Source organism: Gobio gobio, assembly GCF_949357685.1.
Source record: "Gobio gobio genome assembly, chromosome: 17".
Classification (NCBI taxonomy): Eukaryota; Metazoa; Chordata; class Actinopteri; order Cypriniformes; family Gobionidae; genus Gobio; species Gobio gobio.
The window spans coordinates 24,671,372-24,692,694 of NC_137110.1; the positions used below are offsets into that span (position 1 = coordinate 24,671,372).

General features: G+C 42.0%; 1 protein-coding gene across 1 annotated transcript; it reads right to left on the minus strand.

The window, feature by feature from the left end:
* Nucleotides 1-6: 6 nt before the first annotated feature.
* On the minus strand, nt 7-18,894 carry LOC307140464 (uncharacterized protein; the record flags this gene model as incomplete). The annotated part of the gene is made up of 7 exons (XM_079840021.1): nt 18,752-18,894; nt 9,838-10,168; nt 9,505-9,645; nt 1,688-1,789; nt 1,063-1,601; nt 764-924; nt 7-163 (listed from the first exon to the last, which is right to left on the minus strand). Exons 2-7 carry the CDS (start codon nt 10,163-10,165, stop codon nt 7-9), a joined length of 1,428 nt encoding a protein of 475 aa, XP_079696147.1. The 5' UTR covers nt 10,166-10,168; nt 18,752-18,894.
* Nucleotides 18,895-21,323: the final 2,429 nt, after the last annotated feature.

Below are 21,323 nucleotides of genomic sequence, written 5' to 3' on the forward strand. Positions count from 1 at the left end.
CCTCTTTTACCCAAGGTTGTGCAATGTCTGCTCCTGATAGGGCATATTACGGATGTAATTCATATAAGCTCCAAAGGGTCCAAGAGCAAATTGCTGAATAACATCACAGATTACATCACAGAACACACGTGAAGCCAGCCTCAACAGCATTGCATCCATGAAGCTAAGAAAAGAGTTTGAATAAATACATTCTTAGAAGGAAAAATGTAATTATTTAATTTATGTATATTTGAGAAATATACACTACCATTTAAAAGCTTGGGGTCTGTAAGATTTTTCAAAATGATTTTTTGTTGTTGAAAAAAAGCATTTTATGCTCACTAAGGCTGCATTTATTTGATTCAGTAAAATAGTAATATTGTGAAAAATTGTTACAATTTAAAATAAAACTGTTCTATTTTCTTATACTTTTGTGGAAACTGTAATACATTTTTTTCAGAAATATTTAATAAATAGAAAGTTCCCGGGGGGGTTGGGGGAATTAAACAATGTAAAAGTCTTTATCGTCCCATTTGCCCAGTTTTTTAATGCATTATAATAGTATACATTTTTTTCTTTTTTTTTCTTCTTTTTTTTATCTTACAGGACCCAAACTTTGTTTGAACGGTAATAAATCATTTCATTATATGCAGGTCAAACATTATTATTTCCTGAACATGACAATGAACACGGGAAAGAATCAGATCTGAAGGTTTTCTCCTCTAAAGTTTATTCAATGTACATTCTTGTTCAACAGACTATACTCACTAGCCCTGGTTCTTACCTTTGACTGATCTCTTTGATCTTTGCAATGCTGGAAAACAATGACTTCCTGTCTCTTGGTGCCAGAGCATCTTTCAGCACTGAAGATTCCTGAAAATGTTCCACAACCACTGTCAAGCTCTGAAGATAGGTCTGCTCGGATGTGACAACCTCATACAGATGCTGGTGAAGGGGTGTGAAGATGGGCAAGAGCAAAGAATGTTGGGAGAACATCAGAGAACATAGAGTAGAGGTCATAAAAAAAGAGGTCATGTAAATTAAAAACAGGCATTACCATAGCCTTTATAAACTTTAGGGTACCTCTTGAAGCTTTAGCTGTTCTTTACTGAGCCGGTTCAGAATTCCACTGTCTCTTACAATGTTTCGATCCTGCCATACGTTCTCTAGTGTCTTTTTCTTAGTATCAACACACATGCAATTGGAGTCTCTCTTAGAGGGGCTGTCTATCAGTTTGTCCACCAAACCAGGAAGAGGCAGCATTGTCTGTGTTCTCTGAGAAGTTTCAAGCAAGTGCTCAGAGAGATTCTCTGTTTCTTGGTATTTTATCACAGAAGGAACATCTGCTGGATTCTCTCCATTGGAAACACTTGAGATGGCTATATCTTCGTATGGTCTATCTACCTTTGACATTTTGGTGCTAAAATGTCTCTCTTTGATTGCTCCTGAGAACATTTTGTGTAGCTTGGAAACCAAACTTTCCCTGACAATGATGCTGACCGATCCAACTTCATTGTTGTGCTCAAGGGTTACTTTGTTTTTATCTTGGATCCTGAGAGCAGGAATTGATTTTGACAGAGAGAGATGTGGATGAAGTCTGTCACTTGGACAAATGTCAGAACCTGGAGAGAACAGGAGAGTCACTGCAAGGTTAGAATCAAAGATTAAATAGTACTACACAGTGATAATAATGGTGGATTTCAAGTACCTGATTGTCTGTGGTGCAGCACTGGTGAGCTGAAGCAGTCAGATTGGAATGGTTTTGTGGGTATATCCATATAAATATCCTCATCAATATCATTTTTAGATGCTTTTTCGACAAAAACGAATAACACAAGACCGTTCAGTCAGATTGCTGACAAAGTGATTCTCATACAGTAAGAAACTTGAAAGTGCATATGTATACAGTGGCATGAAAAAGTATGTGAACCGCTACAGAATCTGTGAAAATGGGAATCATTTTAACTAAATAAGAGGGATCATATAAAATGCATGTTATTTTTTATTTAGTACTGTCCTGAATAAGATATTGTACATAAAAATGTTTACATATAGTCCACAAGACAAAAAAATAGCTGAATTGATTAAAATAACCCTGATAAAATGTTTCTGAACCATTGATTCTCAGTGCTGTGTGTAGTTCCCTGGATGATCCACGGCTGTTTTTTTGTTTTGTGATGGTTGTTCACGAGTCCCTTGTTTGTCCTGATCAGTTAAACTGCCCAATGTTCTTCAGAAAAATCCTCCAGGTCCTGCACATTCTTCAGTTTTCCAGCCTCTTTTTCATATTTGAACCCTCTCCAGCAATGACTGTATGATTTTAAGACCCATCTTTTCACACTGAGGACAATTGAGGGACTCAAACACAACTACTAAAAAAGGTTCAAACATTCACTGATGCTCCAGAAGGAAACACAATGCATTAAGAGCCGGGGGATTAAAACCTATTGAATTTGAAAATCAAGGAAAATTGTACTTAATTTGTCTTCCGGGAAACATGCAAGTATCTTCTGTTGCTTCTGAAGGGCAGTACTAAATGAAAAAAAAAAGATATTTAAACAAAATTAGAAAAATTTGGACATCTTCATCCTGTTCAAAAGTTTTCACCCCCCGGCTCTTAATGCATTGTGTTTCCTTCTGGAGCATCAGTGAATATTTGAACCTTTTTTAGTAGTTGTGTTTGACTCCCTCAATTGTCCTCAGTGTGAAAAGATGGATCTTAAAATCATACAGTCATTGCTGGAGAGGGTTCAAATATGAAAAAGAGGCTGGAAAATGGAGGATTTTTCTGAAGAACATTGGGCAGTTTAACTGCTCAGGACAAACAAGGGACTTGTGAACAACCACCACAAAACAAAAAAACAGCCGTGGATCATCCAGGGAACGACACACTCAATGGTTCAGAAACTTTTTATCAGGGTTATTTTAATCAATTCAGCTATTTTTTTGTCTTGTGGACTATAGGTAAAATTTTTTATGTAAAATATCTTATTCAGGACAGTACTAAATACAAAATAACATGCATTTTATATGATCCCTCTTATTTAGTTATTATTTTCACAGATTCTGCAAGCAGTTCACATACTTTTTCATGCCACTGTATACTGGTTTGGATTCCAGGAGTGATTTATGTGTAACAATAATAATAGACATTTCAATAGTAAGTTTTTTTTTCAAACTCATTCATGCATTTTCAAGGAATTGAACCCACGATCTTGACATTGCTAGCTCCATGCTCTACTGTTTGGATTTTTTATATTATTGAAACATTATTTTAATAATATGAAAATCTTTTCATGTTTCTCTGTAATAAAATTAAAAGTTTAGTTTTTGGATTTTTAGTTTGCCTATTCCGTTATTGCCCCATGTCTAGTTTGTTCCCTTGGTTACTGATTATGTTCACCTGCCCCTTGCTTAGCCTTGAATTATTTAAGCCTTGTGTTTGGTTCTGTAATGCTGGGTAACACTTTAACCCCTTTCACACAGAGGGTTGATCCCAGAAAATTGCCATAGAGTGCCTTCTGTGTGAACACAAACATGTCCTGGGATGGGGACCTAGTAACATTGCTGGGATCAGTCCCAGAATGCGGCCTGTGTGAACAAAAGGCAGAACCAATGCCGTAAGGGGTGTGTGATGATGCTGAATCGTTCGCCAGCTTAGTGGAATGGTACACGATGCGCTAGTTTATGATCGAATCAGAAAAAAAGAGCAAGGTTTCTCGAGAGAGAAATTGCAGATCATAAGCAAACTTAAGATGCTGCAGAGACATTACACGTCACATCCTGATTTCACGTCTTTACATCAAAAGGAACACAAAACCTAACACAGGAAACAATAGATAAAGCAAACAGGAATAAAACCATGAAGTGAGAAAACAGGAACAATAGGAACGAAAACTATACTTCAAAATAAGAGTCCTTAAACACCAGACAGGGGAAAACGAGATATGAATCATAACAGGTTCTGTTCAGTGTCCAGTCTTGTTTTTACATGTGTGATGCTGCTATGTTCTCTCATGCTCCTGAGTTAACTCCACCATGGTCCATCGACTAGTCGGCTTCACCTTGGCTTCTCACCCCCTCGGCTCCACCTGGGACCATCAACCTCACGGCTCCACCAGGCTCCCTCGCCCCTCTGGCTTCTCTTGGGTCAGAGGTTACTTTGCCTGCACCACGAACTTCTGGGCCTTTCGATGTGCTTCATCCCTCAACCCCTTTGGCTCCGCCTTCCCTCTGGCTTTGCATTGGTCCTCAGTCACACCGGAGTCGCCTCAGTCCTCCTGTACCCTGGCTCCACCGCCCGGGTCTCCAGACCTCTCAGCTCTATTGTTGGCAGTCAGATTCCGCCGTGGGCCTTCACCTGTGCTCTGGGCTTCCACCTGCGTCATCCTGCCATCACCTCCTCCCTCCCCCTTCCACCATTTAATCCATCCTGGTACTGTCTTCAGCTACCTACTATGTCAATCCTTCCTAAATTGACTGTTTACTCTCTTCCTTTGTGGTGTCAGGAGCCGCCTTCCTCTGTTTCTCATGTTCATTGACCATTTTGTTTGTGCCTAGCACTGTTTTGTTGTGTTTGCTCGTTTTTTGGATTACCTGCTTTTGAGTTATTTAATAAACGTTTTATAATTTGATCCTTTTGGCATTTCTACATCATCATTGGACTGAAATGTTAAAATTACATTTAAAAATGTATTTAAGTTCTACTTAAATGGGTCAAAAAGGCACTCAATTTTATCTAATTTGTGTTTAATATAAATTTAAAGGTCCCATGGCATGAAATTTTCATTTTATGAGGTTTTTCAACATTAATATGAGTTCCCCTAGCCTGAATATTGTCCCCAAGTGGATAGAAATGTTGATCGGTGTAAACCCGAGTTCTGGCTGTCTTTCTCTGCCTTTGAGAAAATGACAGGCCAGACGAGCCAATCCTGAAGTCTCCTGGTTTGAAGTCCAAGCAGGAACGGTTACCTCCCTTTCCTCCGCCCAGAGAATCTGGCACACCCATGCAAACACATTGCTTGTGAACGAGTGACTGCTGGCAGTTTCTCAGTGTTTGGATGTACAAATGAAAACAGAAGTCTTTTTTCAGTTCCTTCTGATCTGTGATCAGTGATTTTTGATGTGTAGCTAATTATTCATTATTCGTGCACACGCAGCGGCTTCTCTCTCTCCAGACAGAACGGTGTTTTCGTGTTTTCTATCTTGTGAGTCAGTGTTTTTGTACGTCCTCGTCGCGTCTATCTGTTCTAAAATGTGCATACAGTTGTTTCTGCTCATCAGCAGAGTAACATCTTTAGAGATAAACCTCACGCACGCCGAAGCTCGGGCTGCACTGGCCGGTCGGCCTTCAACATCCCCGACCCCCAGTACTGCATCTGGCCCACAGCGGAGGCACCAAACGCGGCGCGAGATTAAGCAGAAGGGGGGTAAGCGTGAGCATATCCGGGCTAGGCAGCTTTCCCCACAATAAACTGGATTACATTCGATTACTGCTGTTGTGTCTTTGTTTGCGCTGTGTACTCAATGCGCGTAACTGACGCTTTTCATATGATAGGAACATATCTAAAAATAATGCTATTATCAACACTTACTCGTAACTCGTTCATCACGACAGCTGTAATGGAACTTTGCATGTGTAACAAAGTTGGTAACAATGATGAAGACGGACTCGGCGTGACTGGGACTCATGTTTATTCAGAACTCGTCAGATACAAACACAATAAACTCGGACTGACTGACAGCGCTCTCATAACTCACTCAGTAGTTACTATAAATAACTTTGTTAGCAATCGCTCAGTCTCTGGTCCGTGATGTCCGGTTCGCGAACGAATCTTTCTTTTGAACCGTTTCTTTTTAGTGAACCGAATCAGTTCACCAAATCGGACTGAATCGTTCTAAACGGTTCGCGTCTCCAGTCAGCGCTGATCCATAATTTACTAAAGTTACTAACTTTCTGACATGAGTGACATTCCCTCCGACTAGAAATAGACTAATAACCTGTAGTATATGCTGTAAGTACAACAGTTCACTGAACTGAGACTGACAGAACTGATGTGAAGTGAACTCCGGTCTAGAGGGCTGCATTGGGATTGAGTCCCTCCGGGTCCCGCGGGACCCAACGCAAATCTCGCGGGAGCGGGCGGTTTGAATTTTGCTGCGGGCGGGAATGGGCGGCTAAAAAAAACACAGCGGGAATCGGCGGGATAGGGAGGTTGCCTAACGACATGATGGAGAAGATGTCAATAGATGATTTAGAAAAGAACCTCAAACGAGGTATTTACAGCACAAAAGCTAAGCAAGGAAAGCCTGACATTTGGAGAAGTTTCTCAATTGTTTTGGTAGGCAAAATCATGCGGTATAACGTTATATGTATCCACATATTGCGCAGCTGGCAAATACATAGCTACTTGATCATACCTAACCAAAAACGCTCAGCACTCCCTGCAGGTCAAGTTGACTGTTTGGTGTTTTTGACAAACAATACATAGAAGTTTAGTGAGTGGAAATGGATTGTTTCTAAATGTCCATTTGCTATTTTGTGTTCACATTACGTTCTGTTGAAGCATGTTTTCTCGGGTTTCCTTTCAGTCGGTCACGTTCGACGTACGTCTGAACTGACCGACGAATTGGGATCTGTTTTTTGTTTCTCAATCTGTTTTTCTGTTGTGCAAAGCAGTCTATTTTTATGTGCAAAGTTTTTGATAAAAACGAAATTATATTTGAATGTATTTGTCTTTTTTTCAGGGAAACGAAACAAACAACCCCATGAATCTCTTTAATAATATCAATACAAATACGTGTTTTTTTTTCCTGCGGGACTGGAGAAGACACAAAATCAATGCATCTCTATTATTGTGCGGGAATAAATTCTCAGAGTTTTGCGGGTGCGGGTGGGAGTGGACATACATATTGCGGGAGCGGGCGGGAGTGTAACACATACGTTGCGGGAGCGGGCGGTAATGGTCAGAAATTCGGCGGGTGCGGGCGGGAGCGGGATGAAGAAAACAGTCCCGCGCAGGGCTCTACTCCGGTCCATCCGTCTCTCTGGCAGCAGCTCGTGCCTGCTTGTGCCTCATAGACCTCGTTAAACCACGCCCCCTCCGCTCATTTCAAATGCAAAGATGTCAGCCAATCACAACAGTGGGCGTTTTTACTGAAGTCTCACAGCAGACACGCCTCTTGAAACAAGGGCATTCAGCCACAGGGCACCTCAAGTACACCTCAGGAAACATTATAAAATAATAGAAAAATGCCATGCCATGGGACCTTTAAACTAAAATACATTTTCATTTAATTGAAAGGGGTGGTAAACCACGATTTCACTATTCTAACTTTAGCTAGCGTGTAATGTTGCTGCTTGAGCATAAACAACATCTGCAAAGTTACAACGTTCAAAGTTTAAAGCAAAGGGAGGTATTTGCTTTTAAAGAAATCCATTTCTAAGAACTATAGCAAACGGCCAGTAGGCGACTACACACATTCCTCCAGGGTTGGTGACATCACCAGGCTTAATATTTACATAAACCCCTCCTCCGAGAATATTAAATAGGGGGGGGCGGGGGCGCCATTTTGTATCGCGGCGCTGTTGTGGTATAGTTAGGCTGGAGTGTTGTTCCCGCGATGCCGAGGAAACGCTGTTATATTCATCCGGATTGCAGGTCTGGGTATACTTGCTTTGTTCAGCCTTCATAGGGACAGGGGTGCGCTGCAGAGCGTTTAACATACAACATGTTATATGCACGTGTGTATGAGACAGAAGGGAACAGGCGCGTGCGGGGCTCCCGCAGCACATCTCACGGAGGAAAACTTCCACAATGTTTGCGAGTTCAATACAGGATATGCACAACGTCAGCTGCGTGAGACAAACGCGGCCAGTGTGTGAATGCACGACGCGCGCGGGGCTCCCTCCCGCAGCACATTTCACGGAGGAAAACTTCCACAATGTTCGCGAGTTCAATACAGGATATGCACAACGGCTTGTCCTGAAAGCTGGATTTACAAACAGAAGCTGTTTACGGGCCACAACCTGTAAGTCTGATTTATTTTTCATCGATGTGTTTTCCTGTAATAGGTTGTACATTGTAGCAAGGAAGTAAACAGATGACAACGCTGTTCTGCAAACCAGTCTGTTAAATGCTCATTCATACTTAATGTTATCCGACGAACACCTATCGTTACAAACACCTAACATTAAAATCTCAACAGCGAACTTGGCATTAGTGTAAATGATTCTTTGATTAGAGCTTTTATGTATTATTTATCTACAGGCTTGCTAAACATGGTTCTGTGTGTGATTTGGCTAACTTACTAGTAAAACCAGTGTTTAGTGCTTTGGGTTAATAGTTCTTGCGACAGATATTTGGCTATAATCGTTCTAAAAATACAAAAGTAACAGTGCCATTCAGTAGCGATCACTATAGATCCGCAGTCTTTACTCTTGAGGAATGAACAGGTTCTGCTCGATCATCTTCACTAAAATGTTCTGGGTCTGATTCGGGCTCAGATTGGTGTGGTTTTATTGACGCCATCGTTTCTAATACTGACCAAAGCACAGTCTACCGGTAAAGGTAAGGGGCGTGACGTTTCCGACAAACGTGCACTGCGGTTAGCGAATCACAACACACTAGGCCAGCTAACCAATCTGAGCCCATTGCTTATTTTTGAGGGACTGGCTTCATACAACCCGGAAAGCATCAGACCGTTTTACAAGGAGGGACAGAGCAGTGTAGAATAAAGGTCAAATATATGAAAAATAATGCATTCTTTTTTAAAACGAAGCATGAACACATGTTACAGTGCACCCCACAAACACAATCAAGCCTTCAAAACAATGTTTTACCACCCCTTGAAGGTAACTTGCAATTAAGTGCCAAAAAAACGCTCCGTTTGTACTTGTTATTGGAACCGAATGAGAGAACAGAGTTTAAGTGTAGAGCTTTAGCTCAAAGGGGAAATATTAATAATTATTCATAACTCATTATGATTAATTATGAATATTTGAATCAGTTAATGAGATTAACTTGATGTAGCTCCATTAACATTACAATCAATCAATCAATCAACCAACCAATCAATCAATCAATCAATCAATCAATCAATCAATCAATCAATCAGTTCATCCTGTGAACCCTCAGTATTGATTTTTTATTAATTCTAAGAAATGGGTATTTTTTATAGCCACAGAAAAACAATTATTCCTTAGCCTTTACAGTGCTTAGAGCGTGTAACAAAATCGATAATTTAAGTGACAATTTATTTGCAGACAGGGAGTCAGAACCAAATATGTATTGTACACAAGTTGTATTAACTAAATCACGATCACAACTAATCATCAGTGCTGTTAATTTAAAATTTTGTTTAATTTTTATTAGATTATGAAAAGCCATTAACCTGATACTTGAGGGTTAAAAAAGGCTGAGAATCTGCAAGATGTTGCATTTTTAGCTCTGGATATGCCTGTCAGTCACAAAGGTAATGAGAAATAAACTAAAATCATTATGGCAAAGGTAAATTAACACTCACACATCAAGATCAGTTGCTCGGGCTCTTTGGGAAGGGGTCTGGCAGGCACAGGTATGCTCGAAGGGACTCGTTTTGATTTATGTGAGGTCGTTTTTGGATGAATGTGCCAGTTTTCCAAATGGGTGTCATTATTCTTTCCATCTGTGGAAACAGATTGGTGAATGTTTGCCAGTGGTTCACAGATTTACTCACATCTGCGATTATGACAGTATAAGATGCAGTCCCTGCAGGACTGGATCTTCTCAACTACTGGGAGTTGGTTCATAAATTGAAATTAGGCATTCACAAAAAAATGTGCAATGTGGGAAGATTTAAAAATTCTGTGTGGTGTACCTGAACAAGTTGGGTCCGATGCAGATACAACATAATCCACATTGCTATTATTGACAGACTGAGGATGGTCAGCATGTAACTGTGCTTTCAGTAGACAAGGTTTTGGGTTCGGTTTTATCCTTGGAGGAGTGACGAGACCTTGAGTAGCAATTCCTTGGTGTGGGTTTTGTACTGCTGGGGTGGAGTGCTGGTCCTTCTCCTGGGCATCACTCCTCAAAATAAAGTCTGTTGCTCTGCGCCACTTCTCACCCTTAAGCGGAGGTTTAGTTTTAGACGCAGGAAAGTTTTGGCAAGAACGCAGTTCTTTGTATCCATCTGGCCCTGGCATGGCCTGTAAGGAGGAGCAGATGGGAGCAGAACACTACTTATTATTTGCCAGTGTGAATTTTGACAGATGACTCTAAAATGTCTCTATATAAACTGGAAATAAAAGATCTGTTCATTGACTCGACAGAATCTTGAAATTGTTCATTGGGCAGAATCTACAGGAGTAAACCTGTTTAGTCAAATGCTGTAGTGGTAATCCTTGTGAAAAAAGAAGCATGCTCAATTGTGTTGAATGTGTACTTAAAGCCTTAAAAATATCATTTAAAAATACTGTACTGTAAATATATATCGATCGTAGTTGCCTCATTCTACTGATCCGCGCAGGTGCTAATAAGGCATCTTATACATCTATGACCACGCTCGTATTTTGACCTCACTTAGCGGAAGTTATGGCGGAGCTCAGAGATGATCACGTTCGTCTGATAAATAGCATAAATACTGCTCGTTTCGCTAGATAAGACCCTTATTCATCATCCGGTATCGTTTAAAGCCCTTTAAAGCTGTACTGAAACTGTCATTTGGACCTTGAACCGTTTGGAGCCCATTGAAGTCCATTATATGGAGAAAAATCCTGGAATGTTTTCATCAAAAACCTTCTTTACGACTTTAGAAAATAAGACATGGACATCTTGGATGACATGGAGGTGAGTAAATTATCAGCAAAAGTTTATTTAAAAGTGAACTAATCCTTTAATTTAAAATTATCATGTAATCTCAATTTTAAAATTTTTTTGTAGTGGAATCTTGGCTAGCTTTAACTAGCTAATTCAGTAAATGTTACCTTGCTAATTGGTAACACAATGCTTTGATAGCATTAGCATAGCAAGACACTTGCTGAATGATTACAGCAACATTAAACATTTAACATATATCTCAAACTAAGCTCTTGTTCCACTTGTCACCATGATGGTAACCCCCCCAAAAAAACAAAAAAAACAACATGATGAAACTCTTCTAAACTAGCATAAAAAAACATTAAACACTACTAAATCTCCCAATTTACTGCAGCCATGGTACGGCCACGAAGATCCGCGACTATTACGCAGGAATGAGAAAGTAGTTCTTAGCCATATAGGTGTAGAAAATCGCAACTTTTAATTTTCAGTTGGTCTTAGCACACGATGTAACTGTAGAAGTGTCAAGTTTTAAATAGGAAAAATATTGAAAGTGTCTTTGGTCATTTTTTGAATGAGATGCTAATGGACTGATTAGAATCAATGATGTATGCTAAGCTATGCTAAAAGTGCTACTGCCAGATACAAAGATACGGCTGAATGGATTAAAAAATGGTAAAACTTGACTATTTAACTCTAGGGGACTTGTAAAATGAGCCTATTTTCAAAAAAAGTGGAGTGTTCCTTTAAGTGGGCCAATAAAGCACTCAAGTTAAACTAACTACATTTAAACTATATTTTCATTTAATTGTAAATACATGCAATTAAGTGTCCGAAAACATTACATTCAGTTCACACTTAAGCATATTTTTTTATAGTATATTATTTAAGTAGCCAATGTTTATTTTCAAGGGAAGGTAACTGTATTTCACGACTATTTGCTATAGGCATTGCCTGTCCAACTTCTTGTAAGGTTACAAACAGAAAATAATGCATAATTTTTCACAATTTTAATATATTTTAGTAAGAGCTTATTGACAAACCTTGATTTCTGTGGGAAATGATTTCTAATTTATGTGGCTTTTCTTTTGTAATTATTTACATATGGGGCATTAAAAATAACGTCTCGGTTACGTATGGTAACCCTTGTTCCCTGAAGGAGGGAATGGAGACGTACGTCGGACGTACCGACGAATTGGGATCACTTCAGAGAGCCCCTATCAGCTTCGAGATATGGAGAACAGGCCAATGGCCATTGGCTTTCGAGATTTGCATCTCGCGCTCCGCCCCGCACTGCGGGTATAAAGCGGAAGCGAGAGCCACACGCAGTTGTTTTTCACTGAGGAGCCGAACTTAGTGACTCGGCCATGCAGTGATGGTACAGCAACTGTGGCGACGGGACGTACGTCTCCGATCCCTCCTTCAGGGAACGAGGGTTACCATACATAACCGAGACGTTCCCTTTCAGTCGGTCACGTTCGATGTACGTCGGAGGTACCGACGAATTGGGATCCATTTGGAAAACGCCACAGTTACTACCACTTCCAGCGCCCAGCGAAGAGCCCCTCAGACCCCGTCTGTACCGGGCGGGAAAACTCATGCAGGGAGAGTCACACTGCTGTTCCGCAAGACCCATTCAGCAGACCTTTATTGGATAATGCTGGGAAAGCGTACCCGGAAGGGCCGCTGCGGAAGCCACATCCTGCCCGAAGGGAGTTAACATGTGGAGAATACACATATGGACTGGCCTTGGGCAGTACAACATACGGCAGTCCCAAGGGTGGCCCCGGCCAAGTCGGCGGGGTAACAACACCGTACTGGGACGGCAGAAGAACTCTGCCTAGGGAAAGACACGGGCTCGCCGTAGGGAGCCATACCGTGGAAGAATACACATATGGGACCGCCGTGGGGGTCACAACACATGGAACCCAGCCTAACACAAGTTCCACCAATGCATACGAGTGTTAAGCCTGGCGTCGGATGCCACATCCGACTGCCGTGGGTTGCGGAGGACTCGACAGGGTTCGCCTAACTTTTAGGGGAACTCGACTGGAGCAGATAAGCACACGTATCCGTTCCATGGGGAAGGGAATGGCGCAGCAAGCCGACACTAGAACGGGCACTCCAGTGTTACTGACTATGGGAAGTGAGCACACGGGAAGCTACCGGCTCTACACGCAGGCTATAGAATCTAGCGAACGTGTTAGGTGTCGCCCAGCCCGCAGCTCTACAAATATCTGTCAGCGAGGCGCCACGAGCCAACGCCCAGGAAGAAGCAACACCCCTAGTGGAGTGGGCTCTTAACCTGAGTGGGCAGGGCACGTCCTGCGTTTCATACACCAAGACGATGGCATCCACTATCCAGTGGGCCATCCTCTGCTTGGAGACAGCCTTTCCCTTCTGCTGTCCTCCGTAACAGACGAAGAGCTGCTCTGAGGTTCTGAAGCTTTGCGTTCTGTCCACGTATGTCCGCAGCGCGCGGACGGGACAGAGAAAAGCCAGGGCTGGGTCTGCCTCCTCCGAAGGTAGCGCTTGCAGGCTCACCACCTGGTCCCGGAAGGGAGTGGTGGGAACCTTGGGCACACATCCAGGCCGGGGTCTCAGGATTACATGAGAGTTACCCAGCCCGAATTCCAGGCACGATTCATCGACCGAAAATGCCTGCAGGTCCCCTACCCTCTTGATAGATGCCAATGCAATCAGGAGTACTGTCTCTAGGGACATGATTTTTAACTCTGCCGACTGCAAAGGCTCAAAGGGCGCCCTCTGTAGTGCGGTTAGCACCAGAGTTAAGTCCCAAGAGGGTATAGAGGGAGGGCGAGGCGGATTTAATCTCCTCGCCCCCCTCAGGAACCTGACGATCAGATCGTGCTTCCCAACAGACTTACCATCTACCATGTCATGGTTTGTGGCGATAGCGGCAACATAAACTTTGAGGGTGGAGGGAGACAGCCTTCGCTCCAACCCGTCTTGTAGGAAGGAAAGCACTGAACCGATCGAGCATCTCCGGGGGTCTTCTCAGTGAGAAGTGAGCCCTGAAAGTCACCGCTGGACGCCCATGGGAGGGGCCAGCGGGTTTTCCCGGAAACTCTACCGGTTGCAGCACTTGTTAGGGTTCAGGGGCCCGCGGAGGTAAACTCACAGGTCTACCTGTGGGGCCCCGAAGTGACTCCAGATCAGCTGGACCGCCTGGGGATGGAGTCTCCACTCTCCCGGGAGCACTGGTAATCGGGACAGCTCGTCGGCCGCACGGTTGAGCAGGCCCGGAATGTGAATGGCTCGAAGCGACCTCAGATGCTTCTGACTCCATAAGAGGAGATGGCGGGCGAGTTGTGACATGCGACGGGAGCGTTGACCACCCTGTTTGTTGATGTACGCAGCGGCCGCAGTGTTGTCCGTATGGACCAGAACGTGATTGCCTCTGAGCGGCTCCTTGAAGCGGCTGAGTACCCTTCTCCGCCCGTAGGACAGGGGCATCCGCCTTCGCCACGGAGGTGAAGTGAATGCCTCTGAACTTAGGGGGACGCCGGGTGAACTGAATCGCATAGCCGAGTCTGATGGTACGGATGAGCCAGCGAGGCGGGCTGGGGAGCGCTAGCCAGGCCCCCAGAGACCGCGCAAGCGGGGCGTCTACCATGTCATGTCAACCGGGGCGGGGCAGCGTAGCGGCACGCAGGGACCCGACTCGGACGGCATAGGAGCGACCCGAAGTGGGGTCTGAGTGTGCCGTGCAACACTGCCCTGCTTCCGTTGAGGGGATGTGCTAGTGTGGGAAGGCCGCTTGTGTGCGTCCCCACAGCCGGCATCCCCTGCTGGCGATTGGAGAGGCGCTTGAGGGTGACAAGGCATGGGAGCGTCGAACACCGCCAAGTGCGCTCTCTTGGGACCCAGAGATATTGGAAACTGCTCTTTTATTGAGAATTTGGGGGGCTGAGTTGAGCGGGCTGTCGCGATGCAACTGTGTCCTGCGACCGCTTCCAACTGGCGTGGTGACCCGTGTCTCCCGTCCAGGGCCTGAAAGTTCTCTTCCGGTCTGACCGCGAAGGCTTACAGGTCTTGTGGACAGGCCGCGTCTGCCTTGCATTCCATGTCACTGCTTCAGGTGCATCAAGCCCAAGCACTCATGAGGCCTGACCCAGAGCTCCTCCGGGAGCTCCGGACGGCGACGGACCTCGCCCTATGGGCGACGAAAGTCACCGCCCGTTCCCTTGGTCAGGCGATGTCCACGCTCGTGGTCCAGGAGCGCCATCTCTGGCTCAACCTGGTCGACATGAGGGAGACCGATAAATATCGGTTCCTGGACTCCCCCATCTCCACGGCCGGGCTGTTCGGCGACACGGTTGAGAGCTTTGCCCAGCAGTTCTCGGCCGCCCAGAAGCAGACGGAGGCAATCAAACACATCGCTGGCATTGGGGCCAGCGGCGGAACAGAAATTAAACAAGAACTCAGGATTCTTCCCCGGCCCTCCTCCGGGGGAAGGAGTGGAGCTGCGGCCATCTCCTGTAGAGCAGTTTCCTCCATCTCTGGGTGGCCTGTCTCGGGCTCGCTTGCGACGGCACTTGCCACCTGGCTTGGCAGCGGCCTGAGCGGGCTGGACGTCCTTCCCACGGCCGGCTCCACGCCGACGCCCGGGTGGGCTTTGGCGGGAGCGGAGGCGGCTGCGGGTGGACGTCCTCGGTGACAGCAGCCGGAGGCGCTGCGGCCGGCGGCGGGGTGGAGGCAGCAGCGGGCCGCCGGGGCAGGATGTGTTTGATCGTCGTCCTCTCTCTGCTGATAAGTGATGAAAACAACTTCGTCTGCTCTTCGAACTTTGACTGACGTGGGTCATCAGCCAATCAAATTTTAATGTGTAGTGATAGAACGCCCCAGAGGCCCAGCGATGAGTCAGCGCTACCCCCCGCTGATGTCATCAGCCGTTTGAACTGTTTGCGGGTTGTGAGCGATCTATGTTAAATGAGCTATGGCCGCTGCGGATGACGGGCTGCGCGAGCTTCGTGTGCATCCTGATGTCAAACCGGTAACGTTCGCAGACAAGCTGTGTTTATCTGTGTTTCTTGATGCTCTTGTTGGTCTGTGTTTTTTGTTTGTTTGTTTGTTTTAGAGTATTTGTATCAGTGAGTGAGTTGATTTTGATTAATTTCACTAGTTGTCTAAACGATGACGCGCGAGTGCAGTGGTATCAATAAATAGTTAAATTGCCTTTTATTCTCGCGTGTCCTTTTATGTTGTTTGCGACCTTCAACGAGCACTTTGAAAGCGGGGATCGTAACAGTAATGCATACAGTGCATGCTTGTATTTTGTATCGGTGTGTGTGGTGTTGTTATGGCAACGGCGTGGGGTGTGGTGATGGTTTGTGAAGGCCCTGACTGAAACCCCACGGTACGCCATTGGTGCTAATATACATCTAGTATAAGTTCTCATATATTTAAACATTATCTGTGCACTAATAATATTCTTTTAGCTATACTCAATGGCTACATTTTCTGCAAACCCACAACCCAGCTCACACACACATGCAAACCCACCGACAATTTCCTTTTTGTGGGAACCGCTGGATCACGCATAAAAAGAGCCGTTTCCGGGATTTCCCACCTTGGTAAGTCTGATCACACGTCTCCGCTTGCTGTCAACTCAGCTAAATCATCTAAGACATTCCTATTAAATTATGTCAAGCAGGTAATAATGTATCCTGAGGCTTTCTACTAAGTCACCTTTGTTATGGAATTTGGAAATTTCCCACTTTCCATAAATCTACGAATGACTGAAAAAGTATACAGTACAAACATAGTAACTGTTTTCATGGAAAGGGAAGATGAGCTTGTGGGTTAAGTTAAAGGGATAGTTCACCCAAAAATGAGTCTCCCTGTATGTTTGTTCCAAGCCTGTATGAGTTTCTTTGTTCTGCTGAACACAAAAGAAGATATTTTGAAGAAAGTTTGTAACAAAGCAGATAGAGCAACCTTTGACTACCATAGTAATTTTTCCCTACTATGGTAGTCAATGGTTGCTCTATCTGCTTTGTTACAAACATTCTTCAAAATATCTTCTTTTGTGTTCAGTAGAACAAAGAAACTCATACAGGTTTGGAACAACTTGAGGGTAAATGATGACAGAATTTTCATTTTTGGGTGGACTATCTCTTTAAGGCACCACCTGAATCAAGAACACTGCAAATTTTTTTAAGTGTTTTATTAAGATAGCCTGCTAACGGTCAGTGTCAAGCGGGACACCTGGCACACATTTTATTGCCTTTTATTCCCATCACATATTTTAGAAATCATCATAAATTAGGTCCATTCGAAAGCTTAAACACTCTTAATTAATCCTGTTAAAATCGTTTTGAAATGTTCCACTTTTTTTTTTTTTGTGATATCAACTTCAAATTTGGAACACAACTTGATTAGACATATATGGCTTTGATTTTCTAGCAATTTTAGAGTCCAAATTATATATATCTTAATCAAACTAATGTTTAGTTTAGTACATTTGCTTGGTAAACTTAAACTATAACTATAACTTGTTTAAGTAGTCTTCTTTAAAAAAAGAGACCTACGTATCTGTATTCCAAAGCATTCATTCTTAAGATAACAACTGAGGTACAAGCACCTTAAGGTGAGCACTTTAGTCCACTTTCTCCTATGAAATGATCCTGAGAAAACAATGCAGTCAGTGTGCCCAAAGCCCATAGCAATCCAAGTCAAAACTCTTTTTCAACAGTTTAAAGACACAACAGATGGAAGATAAGAGAGATACATCTTGAATATGTGAACATGGGGAATGAAGGGCCAGATTCTATACATTCTCAAAAAAAAAAAAAGAGTACAAAATTGTACCTTTTAAGGTACAAGTGGCCGTCACTGGGGTGGTACCCTTAAGGGTACATTTTTGTACCTCTAAGTCAGGGGTAGGCAAGTTCGGTCCTAGAGAGCTGATGTCCTGCAGAGTTTAGCTACAACCATACTAAGCCACCATAGTATAAAACTCATGGCTCCCAGCATGCATTAAGGATTAAGTATGTCACCATTGTTGAGATTCATATGCCGATTCTTGATATCTGTGTGCGTATGTTTTTCCCCCTAGAATGTATTTAAAATCAGAATTCAGAATGTCTGATATGTGGCAAGAAAGTATTTTTGTATTAATATTTTTAAGTCATTGATGAGTTTAGTCAAACATTTTTCTTCATGATAATTTTTGTTTATGGCCTCTTTTGATTTGAATAGATTATGTGTTTAAACCACAAACTCACATAAAAAGCCAAGAGTCAAACTGCCCAATTAAAGGAAACACTGATCACCATAATGACAAAACATTTTCAATAAAACTTCAACATCTAAACCTCTATTAATTCTCAATAAGAGTTTTTATAGATGTCTTTCAGGGTTGGAGCCAAACTCTGCACGACAGCGGCTCTCTAGGACTGAACTTGCCTACCCCTCTAAGTAGAGGAAAACAATGGTATAATTGTACCCTAAGGACCAATCGTGTTCCTTTAAAAGTACAGTTATACGTTTTGTTCCCCAAGGAATAAAATTGTACCTCCACTGTACCTTTTTTCTGAGAGTGTAACACAAATACATGTTTCATTTTTATAAACAATACAAATACATCCCATTTACAGTGCAGACATTTACTGTTGAAAATGTCTGAGACACATTTGTATGACAAGGAAGTTCAGACACAGTGAAAATGAACAGTAGCACTAAGTTTAAGTTTGTTTTGCACTTGCAATAAGGTAATATATAGCAATAATATACTAAAATATAACTTATTTGCTGAAATTGAAGCTTTTACATACATTCTGTGTACATATCTGGATTTTAATTTTTGTGTGCTTTTACTGTGTATACATAATTTTAAAAAAAAGAAAGTAAGAAAAAAAGCCTGGATTGTATTCCATGCAACTTGTTTCGTCAGAGCAAATCAAAACAATGCACATCACAGGACAAGTAAGCAAACAACTAGCACTCACCTCAGTTTTGTATTCCCTGCTTTTAATTCTGGAATTTTGTCCACCTCTTGACAATTAGCAGAATGATATCCTCAGCCCACACTAACTGGTTCTACCCAAGAGTAGGGCTGCCAAGTAGATCCATCACACAACTCTCTCCCTATAATTGTTGAATTTAGTCTCAACTTCAAATGCACTGAGAGGGGAGGGGAAAAAAGAGGATTGGTCCTGACATGCCATGTGTAAAGTCAATCAGTTAAGAAGACAGGCGGCATCCACATGTATCCTTAGTGTAACTTATACATAGATTACTGGAACAAAATTCACATTTTGTTATTTGATACAAAATAAAACAGAGCAGTATCACATAAGGATATTACACACATTATGTTCTTCTCAAACTGTGACATCAACCCATACTCGCTTAGACTGCAGAGAAGTTTGCTGATGTCATTTGTGATGAAGCTTTGGAATTACTTATTTATGATTCTAACAGTGCAAACAACCCAGAAGTCATTAAAACATACAGAATAGCAGAGAAAAGTTCACAACAGTATTTTGTCTCACTATGTAGCACTACAATTTTTGCTTAATTGCTGTAACCACGAGAGCAGCAAATAAAATTACACACAACATCAACAAAAACAGGATGAACTACTTGTTTTGATTGTTGAACGAAATATTAAGTCGACTCAAATGTATTTATACAGCACTTTTCACAATTCAAATTCAACATTGTTTAAATTAGTAGTTTAACAGAAAAATGTTGCAGCAATAATATCTTATATTTCATGTAGTAGTTTAATTAAAGAAATATGCCTTAATATTATTTTTGTGTAAACCCCAATAAGCAAGCAAAGGCGTTTGTGGCAAGGACTGTTTTTAAAAAAAAATTTAAATGCCCTATTGCAAAATATTTAGGCCTATGCCTTTTGCTATGTGTATACATCATTCACATGTTATATCTTTAAAGTCAACATTGCATGTCAATGGATGAAAATTAAACAGTTAATTCAGGAAACAACAGTGGCACTGTGAGTAGTAGACAGTCACGAGGAGCAAAAGGCAACAGTAAACAATAGTACTACATGAAACACAGTAAAAACAGGATTGTAGGTAATGTATAAATGTGATATAAATGATTTGTAAGTCGTGAATAAATATACAGTTATTACTATTGAATATAAAGTATGGCAAAGTAAGTGATGTAACAAAATTGTTATCAGGTAGAATGATGTTTTTGTTATGTCTTTTTAGTTGGTCTTATCCGTGGTAGTGCACTATGATCTGGCACTGTATGGTAGATGTTTGGCTTTTGATACTCTGAGAAAGAGGTTCTCATCATATCATCCCAATTGTGGCCCAAAGAATTACAACAGTAGCTTGTTTTCTTTATCATCGGTTCAATGAGAAGGATCTGTCTCCATCTTGTGGACAATATTGTGGATAACGTTGCACTACTGCAACTTGAACTTCTTCACATTGTAAATCTGAAACAAAATATTGACCTTAAATAACTAAAAAATCATATGGGCAAAAACATGACTACAATCTCAAATGAATACCACAAATACAACAAAAGATCAGGGCCTGTATGTATAAAACTTCTCAGAAATGGCTTGAGAGTAATAGACTATAAAGAAGCTAAAAGAAACATTCAGCAAAGTGTAAGACTGATTCTTAAAGGGATAGTTCACCCAAAAAGGAAAATTCTATTTATTATTTAAAATTCTATTTAAGATATTTAGAAAAATGTTTTGTAACAAAGCAAATAGAGCAACCATTGACTACCATATAGGGAAAAAAATACTATGTTAGTCAACAAAGAATTCATACAGGTTTGGAACAACTTGAGGGTGAGTAAATGATGACAGAATTTTCATTTTTGGGTGAACTATCCCTTTATGTCACTTAAAGGTATAGGGTAGGCAATTTTCAGAGTAAATAGCAAGCTAGCTTTGAAAGCATTTCGCTGTTGATAGTGTTGCCATTAAAATGCATACATTCGAGTAACAAAACGCTATGAGTATAATATCACGGGTTTCCATCTCTTTCAAATGACAGTGGTTATGGCACAAACGCATAAGCTTGTTGTTTTGGTTCAGGAGGAACTGTAAAAGCTGGCTGCTGTTTTGGTTACGGTGCTCGTGACTGACGTATGTCTAACTCTAGCATTTGTTTTTCTCTCGGTTGGTTTATTAATTTATATCTGAGTTTTGATTTATGTTTGTGGTCTTCCTGTTTTATGATAACTCAACTATGTTGTTCTTATATTTAGTTTTATTTGCTTTTATGCATGTTATATTTTTTCTTTATCTTGTTCATCAGTAAAGCACTTTGGTCAACCTAGTGGCTGTTGTAAACGTGCTATATAAATAAATTGAACTTGAACGTGAATGCGCTGATGACGTGTGATGTCTGTGTGAGCAGGTGCGCGGAGGAATGGAAATACATTATGTTGACAGGCAGGTAGGATCGGTCCGAATGCAATGATTGGGCGAACATTTTATGGTCCTTCGCTTTCCACAGATGATAAATATAAATACTTTAGACCACTTAACTTAGTGATTGCTATCAGGATGTGAAGAAACTT